Raw genomic sequence first — 11,982 nt, 5'->3', positions numbered from 1 at the left:
GTGGCTGCAAACACAAAAGACAGCGCCGTGATTAGCCTGTCCCGCTACCGCCACCCAGCGGAGATAAGTAACGCTTACACCTGGATATTGCATTAGCCATAAATGGCAGGGTGTTTAAACCATATTTCACTTATTATTTAAGTAATTAATGCGCAGCTCCCTTTAGGGTCCGCCACAGTGGATCATCTGATTCCATCTTCCCCTATCCCTATCATCCTCCTCTGTCACACCAACCCCCTGCATGTCCTCCTTCACTACATTTATGAATCTTCTCTGTGGTCTCTCTTCTCTGTCTGCTGGCCAGCTCCATATTCAGCATCCTTTTTCTAATATTTCTCATCTGCACATGTCCAAACCAACTCAGCCTTGCCTCTCTAACTTGTGCAGAGGCGTGATGGTAGTGAGGGCTTGGAGTCAATCCTTCTTCCACAGAGCTTGTCAACATTTGGGTTCAAACGAGCTCCAACGCAGAATATCAACAACACTGCACTACTAAGTGTGAACTTACCTCAAAGCTACTGAAAAAGCTACTGAAATAAACAAAAAAATCAAATATTAAAGCATATATTACAGACTAAACACCAATCAATGGATAAAATAAATTTTGCTAATATTGCAATGAATAATCTACATTTTAAAAGCTAAACAGTGGAACTTTGAGAACATATGGACATCCTTCATCTCTTATGTCAAGAATGTGGATATAACAAGTTGAAGGAGTAGTGATTAATTCTTTCCCTCCACTCTTTACTTTTTTGTTCAGTGAATCTGCAGCTCTGAGCAGAAAAATGTATATATATTTCTTTTATTTGCTCTGTCATCTTATGACTAAATGCACACTGCAGTTTACTATTTCTCTTGGATTAGAATCCCATTTTTTAAAATAAGGAGCATACCCTTTCTTCTTCATGTACGTGCAGTTTTTTTTTAATTATTGTTTTTTGGCTATTTTGTAAATGTACTGATTTATGGCTGTATTGTGTTAAAATTGAATAAAAACATTGTTGGCAAAAAAATACACTTCATGGCATTGACCTGTAAATTCTAATAATTCTATGTGTAAGTCTAAGAGGAGGTTTGTGCTTAATTTGGAAACAAAAAAACCTCTTACAAGCCCTTTGTCTTCATTCTGTTGTTGCACTCTCCTACCTATAGACATTTTCCAGAATCCTCTCTGCCAGAGAAAGTCCTCCATACATCCAGAGGTTGCCCTGTAGTCCAGACACCAGAGAGTGCCCCATCCTGTGGATGAACCTGTGGGCCTGGTTCTATAAGGGAAAAAAATGTTTGTATGTGTTTGGCTGTGTAATCTACACACACTTAAGTTTATTTTCCTTCTTCATTTTTCTTCAGTGATGTCTCAAAATACAGCAATTAATGGGACTCAAAGTTCACCAGGGTCTTAGATTAATGTCTGAATCCTACAGTATACAATACTGACTTTAATAAATACTTATTACATGGCATACAGAAAAAATAAAAATAAAAAAAACAACCAAAAAGGGAGGAGACAGCTGTAAGCAGCATCTATTAACTGATGAAGATGGTCATACAGGGGAATTTATATTTTTAAATTCAGTCTGCCATTGGATCACTTTTATAGTTGAATAATGCATGGGGTGAAATAGGCTTAGAAAAAAAATAAACATTCACATTTAATCAAATAGCAGTATATCTCTGCTTATACCAGAGGGGACATATAATAAGAGTTCACTATGTTTAAGTCGTGGTTCTGGTTGCTCTGTAGGATTCAAAATTATGTTTAGCAAGCAGAGCAAAAAAACAATCAAACAACCCCCCCCCCCCCCCCCCCCCCCAAAAAAAATAAATAAAAATAGTGCTCAAAAGAGAGCGGAGTGAAGAGAGGCCTATCTTATTTTTGGTACATGAGTTTTTGTGAATCCCCCCCCCCCCAAACAAACAAACAAACAAACAAAAACACAAACAAAATAATTGCACAATACATTTAAAAAAAAAACAAAAAAAAAAAACAGCCTGTTGTAGCAAATTGGATACAAATAAAAACTCATATTTGACAATTAATATTTAATTATTCCATCCATCCATCAATCTAATCATCTCCACTTATCCATTTCAGGGTTGGTTCAATACACACGCTATTTTCAAATGATTTAATTTTCTGGCAATTATTTCATGTTTCAGGCTTTAAAGGGTTAAGCAGTGTCGTCAATGACTTTGCTGAGCACAAAGACTGAAAGATGAAATTCTGATGGGTAAGTAGATTGTGTTTTTGTAAAGGACTGTAACATTGTTACCACTTATATGCTGAAAATATGCAGCATAAATATGTTATTTTAGGAAGGCTGAACCTGTTTTAGGCTTGTAGTAATAAACTGAAGAAGAAGGAAGTGCTTCCAGCTTATCAGTAACATGGTTTTTAAAGTATCGCCGTTGCTCCTGTGGTCAGAAGCCTGTATTTTGGTGCTTTTGGCTGGCGAGCTCGAGCCAGTGGTGACTGTCAACACAAAAGACAGCTATCCCACTACTGCCATGTCAGTAGTCTTTACACCTGGATATTGTATTATTAGATAATGATTAGCAATAAATGACGAGATTAGATGTTTATATAATGTTTTCCTCACTATTTCAGTGACTGCAATTTGCAGATAAAGTGAATAGAAATTTTTTTTTTTTAAAAATGGCTACACCTGCGTCACAGGAACAACAATCACTATCTGTCTTTGTGCTGTTTGATTCATGTTCTTGCTTTTTTGTTAGTTTGGATATCTGTAACATTTTTAATTTTCTGCAAAAAACAAAAGTATCAGTATCATTTCCTCCACAGTTGTAGGAATTCTCTTCACTGTTGAATAAATGTCCTCCATATTTTTTGCAAATATTTTTTATTTCTGTAAATCAGATTTAGGAAAGAACACATTTAATCTCAAACTTTTTTTTTTTTATTGATGAAGTCTTACAGAAAGGGAAGGTTTAATGTTTTGAGCTTATACAGATTGTAGTAGTATATTCTATAAGCACTGCTGAGCATGAACTTTGTATAGTGCACGATAAACAGCATTGCAATTTAACTGTCCAGAAAACCAGCAGTTTTATTTAGTCCAAAACATCTAACCTGCAGTTTCACATAATAGTAAAACATCCCATCCATTTCAGGTGCATTTTTTAAGCATAAATATGGGTCACTCGTCAGAGTCCTGACAGAAAATCAAACCACATCAAACATTTCCTAACACACAGAAGCAAACAATCTTAGCTATATTCACAATGAAACTTGTTTTTGTTGAGCTCACAAATATTAAAAGCTGACTGTTGTAGTTTTGCAAAACAAAAACAAAAAAAAAAAAGGAAAAATAAAAACTGTTTAATCACCTTCACCATTAGTCCAATCATCTTCATTCTGTGTTTTGTCTGTTTGGCCACATGAACTACATTCAAAATGAGGGTATGGAGGTGCAGAAAGTCAAGACAGCTATACAAAAACAGTGTATAAGCAATCACATGAACTGATAAACAGATCAATAAGCCCTAAAATTACCATCAATACAATGCATAATAAACAACAAACAAAAAACCCATGGGACAGAGAAAGGGGACAGAGCTTGTGTGTTGTATGATATAAATGACCACATCTTTACTGTGGTAGTAAGTAGCAGCCTGGTTACTGCCATTTCTTGTCTTTTTTTTTTTTTTTGCTGTTTAGTCGTGGATGGCAGCCTGCATTAAGCTGCAATACCGTCATCTATGCTGGAGTGTCGACCAGTCGCTGTATCTATGAGATTATCATATGCATAATATTAACACCACAATATTCTGACTATTGCGATTATCTTTGATATAACACACTGTGACACCTTTTCCCCTTTGGTCTGTCGCTAGTAAGGGGTCAAAAAAATCGGTTAATTCGGTTTCCCTCAGCAAAGGCAGAAAATGTCCATCTCTGATCACTTCCTGGTTTCCTGCCTTCTGTACACGTTGAACTTGTTTCAGCTCGACTTTCTTTGCAGGCTGGTACGCATGGTTTCAGTTCAGTTTTGGCATTTCACTCTAAATTACATTTCTGACACTTTTTTTTAATCGTGCATTCCAAACATCACGTCAGCGTCATCATTTTCATTACTTAAACTGATGTTTCATCTACTTTGAGTTTTTAGTCTTTTATTAGATGTTCACCCCCCCTCATTGATGAGTAAAGGGCTCTTGAGTTTGTTTTGCTTTCAAAAGCTTTCTGTCATGGATTTTTCAATCCTGCATCTTTGGGCCAACAACCCTATCTTGGGTCGTTGACGTGTGTGTAGCTATTTTTCCCGGAGCCACAATCATAGGTGAGCTATGGAGGCCGGGACCAAAAATAGGAAATATCGTGCCTTCAAACTTGTGTGTAAGCGTGACTAGGTGCTTTGATAACCCTCCATCCCAAAATGACACCTCTCCCTTGTCCATATTAAGCTTGATTCTAATCTTTTCGGGTCGCTGCTGAAGCTGCAACTCTTCACGCTTAGTTGTCATTACAGTATACACCCCTTTGCTCAGTGCTATGGCCCACACGCCACGATTTGTTGCGACTGTGAATTTCTTTTTACGTGGCAGGGACTCTCGGCACACTCCCACGATCCACTTGGGGTTGTCGCCAACAATGACATCCCATTTGTGTTTCCCGGAGGTGTAACCTTCAGCGCCTAGGACAAAGACGCAGGGATCAAAACGCTCAGGGTTATCAGGGACCGTCATTCGCTCTTCGCTTTCCTTCACACTGATCAGGTTTCCACTCAAAGACAGCCAAGGAGCGGCTGTGTTTGGGTTCAGCAGCACTGGATCTGCACACACATGATGAGACAAGGCACAACAGTGTCAAATGTCTTCTGAAGCGATTTACAGAAAGTTGCTAAAGGCACGTACCATCTTGACTAAAACATGCTGATTACAAGGTATAAGAGGCATTGCTTTCTGTTTGAAATAAATAAATGGGGTAGTATTTTTTGCCTTCCATCCTCACAAGCTTAGTTTTCATGGAGGATCAGGATCGCTCTCAAATGATGACCCATCTGATACAGAATATCTGTTACACAGCTCAGTCCTGAAACCTCCCTACTACCAGACTATTCTTCAGGCAATGACTGAACAGCACAACACAGATTTACATTCATAACTCTTATAATAGAAAAATAGCCTGTGAGATATGATGCATGTGTGTCTTCAAAAAGAGGAAAGTTTGCCTCTTGGAGGTTATAAGCCCCTGAAATTTGGCTTTAGCTGAACAATAAAGGCAGGGTGGTGGTGGTGGGGGGGTTATCTCAATGAAGCATTGCTATGTACAGCCACAGGTAAACTTAACCTGATGGCAGTTCCAATGTTCCTAAATCCCACCATGTAATGTACTCACAATATTTTACATGAGTCTGCATTTTCTTCCATATGTTGAAGTCCAAAGCACCAACGTGCTTGTCCATGTTCAAAAGGGATCCGTGGGGAAGGCGAGGCTCTGAACGAGTCCAATAGGATCTAGAAAAGAAATGGAAATATATAACAGGTAACAAGAGACACTTAACAAAAGACAGCAGAAAACTTGATGAAGAAAATCTTTGTTAAAAATATACTGAAAATTTTCTGTGGTCTTCTTTGTAGTGAACCTTAAGAAGTATTTATTCTAATACTGTACTATAGTTGCACATTGTTTTTGATTGCAGTGACTTACTGTCTTTTTAAATTCTGGAAATTCTGAAAAATAAGAAAGAGTGATTGAGATTAGTTTGATGTGAGTCATATACAACACTTAAAACATGAGAGACAAAACAACATTGTGATGAGTGATGTTCTTTTACCCGCAGGAGTGGTAGATCCTCATTGCCCATCTCCTTCTTAATCGTATCAATGAGCCCCTTCATAGAGACAATGTCCTTTTCTGTGATTTCAATCAGCTCCTGTATGGCAGCGATCTTCTCGCCCTCCTCATCAGACAGTGCATTTAGACGCATAGCTTCTTCTGCGAAGAGCACCTGGTGCAGCCTCTCAAACTCTGCTTTGATCTGTTTTTCTGCTTCCCCTGCCTGATACTATATTAAGACAGGAGAGTTTACATTTACAGTGTCCAGTATGAAATCAAACATGTGCAGCCTTTATTACCTCAGATAAACTACAGAAAAACCTTAATGTGCTAAAACTCCTAATAGCCCATCTACACCAGTCTCGTCTTTTTCTTTGAAATGTGATCAGTTTCAGGTAAATTCAACATAAGGTGCAAAGTACTTTACAGTTCCCTCTAAGGAGCCATCCATCCATCCATCCACTTCCACTTATCCTTTTCAGGGTCGTGGCTGGAGCCTATCCCAGCTGACAGAGGGCGAGAGGTAGGGTACACCCTGTACAGGTCACCAGCCTGTCGCAGGGCCAACAGAGAGACAGACAACCATTCACACTCACATTCACACCTATGGGCAATTTAGAGTGGCCAATTAACATAACCCCAGCATGTCTTTAGACTGTGGGAGGAAACCCACGCAGACACGGGGAGAACATGCAAACTCCACACAGAAAGAGGCCCAGGCCAAGGTGGAATCGAACCCAGACCTTCTAGATGTTATTGCAGCTGTGAGGCAGTAGTGCTAACCACCACGCCAGTGTGCTGCCTCTCTAGGGAGCCCTGCTTTAAAAACTGAAGATGTCTGAATTAGGGCTGGGCGATATATCGAGTTTTTAAGATATATCGATATATTTTCATACATGATATGAGACAATATTGTTTATATTGATATAGTCTATGTCACATTATAATCATACTTGTAGATCTACCAGTTAACCTTTCTCTTCTCCCAGTTTGTCTGTGTGCAACTTCACACTGCTCTGCCTCTCTCCCTCACTGCTTCCCCCATAAATCATGCAGGAAGCAACAGAATGGCAATGTTGCCAATTTAACGACTTTGTCACTAGATTTAGCGAATTTTCAGACCCTCCTAATTTTATTCATTCAGCCTGTTTATATGTTTTGTTATTTGCACAGATAACTAGATGTACAGGACTACACACAGGAGAAAGCACTTTGGTGAAGTCTACTTCACTGCAGACTGGCTTTTTAAAGAATGAGTCAGCCTTTTGCTATTTTTGCTCTGCATCTTTTCTGTTTACATTTTAATAGCACAGCTATGAGTATTTTGTTATGGAGGAAAAAACAACATTTATTTGAGGAGCACTATTATTTAAATATGCCAATAGTTTTATTTATGAGCAATTTATCATGTACATCTACAGCTGAATGTTAATAAAAGTGCCCGTGTGATATTTGGGACATGTAGCTTTGACTCAGAAGTCCCTTTTTGTTTATATCTTTTGGAAAGGCATTCTTTGGAAAGGAGATAATCTTTTTGGTCCATATCGCCCAGCCCTAGTCTGAATGCATTGTACCAGTTCTACTGCTATTAAAAACCAGGTTAATCATTACACATGTAACATGACATGTCAGTAACTGTACCTTGATGTATTCCACGGTGTTTTTGAGCTTCTGAGAAATTTTCTTGTATGAGTCCACTTTCTTTTCAAAAATGTGGACTCTGTCGCTGAGCTCCTTCTGCAAAAAAAACAAAAAAAAAACAACACAAAATGTTTTAGGCCAGTGACAAAGGTTAAACTCACAACATATACAGTACTATGTTATATAGCGCCTTTCTACTCAATATGAGCATTTAAAGCACTTGCTACTAACAAGTATCAGTCACCCAGTCACACAAATGTTCACGCAGCTCTTTTAGCTACGCCTATGCCCTTTAACATTCACACACTCGCACTCCGATGGATGAATCAGGATTAAGCCCCATCTTAAACTAAAAAACTTTGTTTTTTCAGTGAGAATCCTTTTAGTCTGACACTAGGCTTAATCCATGTTTAGGCAATTTGCTGTAAATTATATCTCTATCCAGAGGAGCAGCTGTACCTAAACTGGCAGTTTGCCATCGGAAGCTTTTAAGAAATCTAAAACAAACTTGTTTGTCTTGGTGAAAAACTGCAAATTACTTATTTCTTAAGAACAGTTTGGGTTTACGCCAAGTTAAAAACAGGTTGTGGAACTATTACCTTACACATAGGCGCCCCATCACTTAGTGTGTAGAGCCTGTGGGTGCTGTGGAGGGTGACGCATTCCACGCACACCGGCTCCTCGTCCTTCTCACAGTACAGCTCCAGCGGCTTCAGGTGCAGGTGGCAGACTGCCTCGCTGGGCTTAATGGTTTTCGGTCGCTTGTTTGTCTGTTTAAGGAAGGTCTCGCAGGCGCTACTGAGCGCACGATTGGCGATGGCCTTGCCTTCCTCAAACACTTCCCTGCAAACGGGACACTTTTTATTGAACTCCCAACTTTTCTGCAGGCACTCCCGGCAAAAGCTGTGTGTGCAGGGGAGCAGCACCGGGTCCCGGAATATGCCCTGACACACAGGGCAGGTCAGCTCCTGCTGGAGAGGTAAGGGCTCATCCTCATCCATGCTGTCAGCCATGGTTTTACAGGCCCGCTTCAACTTGGTTTCGCTTTCAAAAAACACCGAAAATCGATAAAGGCACACAGACACGCCGTTACCTGCCTCTGCGTGTTACGTCACGGTGAAATCACGTGAAAAAAGGTTTTACATTAAAACAAAAAGCCCCCAAAATTGTATTTGCTGTCAGTGCGACGACAAAGTTGAACAACTCTTCCTCCCACCAACTCCCTTTCCGTGTTTCTCCTACAGGAAGTAAACCTGCTCGCCGTTTTTTGAAGCACTGCCCTCTACCGGCTCTGGAGGCAGTTAACAGAAATATCTGGTGGCGAGCAGGATGAGCAGATCATGGGAACATGGGACAAAGAGCATGTTTGTGTGGAACGATGTGGGACAAGTTACTAGTGCTGAGAGGCTTGTAGCATGTGAAGAAATTTATTTTTACTTGAATGTGGCGTTCTAAAATTCCTTAAACAGCCAGCATAAAAGGAAACTGAAGTTTGTTATGTTTGTTATGCAATTGCATTTTTTTTTTTACTTTAATGCATTCTCCATTTTGTCCCAGTGATAGAGACATTTACACCTATTTCAGTCTGAGTTTCAGTGAGAATGTTTCCATTTGCTGCCACATCTCTTTCAGAGTGACAGGTTTCTTGTGACACTCATAAATAGCTGTCAAAACGGGGAAATCCCTCTGCTAATCACCCTCGATCAGTTTCACCCAGTGGAAGTTTGCCATTCTTTATTGTGGCTCTATTTCTATTTGTTTGTTTTTTAATCCCGCTTCATTGGAACACACACAGCTTTTGATTTTGTGGTGACACACAATTTTCCACTTTGGGCATTGCGTGGGCACCAAATGACATGTTTAACCGTAGTAACAGCCTTTGCTGCTTGCACAGTCAGATGTTAGAAAAATATCCAGTCTTACAGGATTTTTGTTTTCACTTATTTATTTATATATTTTTCTTTTGTCTGATGTTTTGTCAGGTTTTGTATTCTGGAGTACCATGCCAACATGTCTTCCTGCAACTTTCAGATAACACAACAGTTGCTTAGTCATTACGCTGTGGGAATAAGTTAAGGCGACTCAGCGGCCTCTTCAATCAGCAGAGCGTAATCTATGAAGGTAAATACCTGCAGAACACAAGCACATTGCACATTTATTCTTTCTACATTTTTACTTGCAAGTGAAAGATCTAAAGCTTTCTCCTGTAGGTGTGGCTGCTTAGAGTTTACAAGAGAGCATGAATAGGATTTTGCATTTAATGTGGGGTCTCCTATTCATCTTTTATTCTACAAAACAGACTTTAAATTATTTTGTAGCATTGATCTTTTATTCACATTGATGCAATCATATGGAAGATTTGTCTGACAAAACACTGTTCTAAGAGCATACTAGTTTATCCAACAGATGGCACCACTGCACATCTCTGTGACTCATTATTTTGAGGAGCAGTGGTTCTCAAATGATGTGCCCTTGAAATTTGGTGTCAACCACGCATCGGTTGTTGCAATTCACCATACAGTCTTCTTCTTTTGTCTGGTCCCCTAGGGGATGTTACCACAGATCATCTACCTCCATCTCATCCTATCCCTAGCATCCTCCTCTGTCATACTAACCCTCTGCATGTCCTCCTTCACTACATCCATGAATCTTCTCTGAGGTCTTCCTCTTTTCCTTCTGCCTGGCAGCTTCATATTCAGCATCCTTTGCTCAGTATATCCACTATCCCTCCTCTGCACACATCCAAACCATCTCAGCCTTGTCTCTCTAACTTTGTCTCAAAAGCACTCAACCTGAGCTGTCCCTCTGATGTACTAATTACTAATCATGTCTGTTCTGGTCCCTGTAAAATCTTAACATCTCCATCTCAGCCTCCTTTGTGTCAGTGCCACCATCTCTAAATCATACATCATAGCAGGTCTCACTACCCATCTTGTAAACTTTCCCTTTTCTCTTACTGCCAACCACTTGTCACAAATCACCTCTGAGACTCATCTTCAACCGCTCCACCCTGCCTCTTTTCTTCACCTCTCTTGTGTCAGTTGCTTTGGGTAGTTGATTGCGGGTATTTAAACTAACAGATGAAATTTGTCATGTTAGTACACATCAAAGGCCCCGACTGATAGTGACGAGGTCAGCTAAATTTGAGGGGGGAAAATTGATTACTTTTTGCTCAAAGCAGATGGCCCACTAGCTAAAGAAAAGAGAACAAAAAGCAATCAAAATAAATTGTGTGAAAGTTACCCATCATAGTTCCAGTTCAAGCAGGAATAGCAGCAGCAGCTGTCAGCGCCAATGCCTCATCTGCTGGGAGAAGCAGTCTGACATGGTGCCAATCAAGCTGAAAAGGAAACCTACACCATCTTTTCTGAGAGAAACTTTGCTTGTTAAAGGAAATGCTTGAGCTTAACTAGATCTGCCACGATATCTGACTGTCACTACACTGTCATTGTGGTGATATGAATATTATTACAATATCCACAGGAAATTTGAATAAAAATTAAAAAAAGATTTTTTTTTTAGTAAAAATGTGTGTTTAATGCGTGTTTTGTCTTTATTGGTGAATAAATTCAACTTGATGTAACTTAACTGTTACCAGAAGCTGGGCGCCCAGGTGGCTTAGTGGTGAAGCCAGTGACTACATACATATGCCACATTGCAGTGCGGGCGGCGCAGGTTTGAGTCCTGGCCTGTAGCTAATTTGTGTCTTCTCCTGTATCTTCCCTCATTTCCTGTCTCCCTACACTGCTGATAAAAGCTGCTGTGGGCAAAAATGCAAAAAAACAAACTGTTACCAGAAGTGTACAAAAACTGAAGTGATGATGATGTTGCCATAAAATTTCGCAATTTCATCAAGCACCTGTGTTTGATGACAATAAATGCTTCTGATTCTAAAAAGTGCTTACAATCAACATAAGAACTGATGACAGAGAGGCTTTTTTTCTCTACAGATTTGTCTAGAAATTTTGGCTTATCCTTTAGTGTGTCTTTTGCACAAAATATTTGAAAACCACTGTATAGAGTTAGGTTACTAAAACCAGGGACATGGTTATCCTGAACTGAAATCCAAGGGAAATCTAAAGGAGCTTTACAAAGGAAACAAGCAAGCAAACAAACAAACCGTTATGAAATTAATTTAGAGACAGGTTTGGAATAACTCTCCAAATAAGTGCATGGACGCATTTCAAGATGGCTATTAAGTGTGATGTTTTCCTTCTCCAAGGAGATCACAGTATGGACACAAAATGTGCATCTTTGTTGTGTGCGTGCTTCGAAGGGTCTTGGTAACCATTTGAAACAGGAACCAAAACAGTGCAGCTCCGAGTAGCAACAACTCAGTTCAAGTTTGCTATTTGCACTGCAAACTGCAGAGAGGCTTCAGAAAGTCATCAATTAAAACAAACAAACAAACAAACTTGTATTTGCTGTCACAAATCACAACCTCACCATAAAAAAACAAAAAAAAAAACAAAAACTATGTAACTATGGTCAGGTGCCAGAATCTGACCAGACTGGCAAATTTTATTGTTTTATAAAAG

The 11,982-nt window shown here is 39.5% G+C and overlaps 1 protein-coding gene across 1 annotated transcript; it reads right to left on the bottom strand.

Annotated features, from left to right (window-relative positions):
* Positions 1-3,658: 3,658 nt before the first annotated feature.
* Positions 3,659-8,674, bottom strand: trim35-28 (tripartite motif containing 35-28). The gene is made up of 6 exons (XM_030748979.1): positions 8,044-8,674; positions 7,445-7,540; positions 5,802-6,032; positions 5,675-5,697; positions 5,363-5,481; positions 3,659-4,796 (listed from the first exon to the last, which is right to left on the bottom strand). The coding sequence occupies exons 1-6, from the start codon at positions 8,455-8,457 to the stop codon at positions 4,222-4,224; spliced, it is 1,458 nt and encodes a 485-aa protein (XP_030604839.1). The 5' UTR covers positions 8,458-8,674; the 3' UTR covers positions 3,659-4,221.
* Between the last annotated feature and the right edge of the window lie 3,308 nt (positions 8,675-11,982).

Source organism: Archocentrus centrarchus, chromosome 16 (genome assembly GCF_007364275.1).
Source record: "Archocentrus centrarchus isolate MPI-CPG fArcCen1 chromosome 16, fArcCen1, whole genome shotgun sequence".
Lineage (NCBI taxonomy): Eukaryota > Metazoa > Chordata > Actinopteri > Cichliformes > Cichlidae > Archocentrus > Archocentrus centrarchus.
Note: the sequence above shows the minus strand (reverse complement) of the source record. Positions and strands in the feature narration are given on the sequence as shown.

Coding starts and splice junctions, on each gene's coding strand:
- trim35-28 (XM_030748979.1), bottom strand. CDS start 8,457: ATGGCTGACAGCATGGATGAGGATGAGCCCTTACCTCTCCAGCAGGAG. Junction 7,541..8,043: donor ATGGGGCGCCTATGTGTAAG/GTAATAGTTCCA, acceptor TTTTTTTTGCAG/AAGGAGCTCAGCGACAGAGT. Junction 6,033..7,444: donor ACACCGTGGAATACATCAAG/GTACAGTTACTG, acceptor GTCTTAATATAG/TATCAGGCAGGGGAAGCAGA.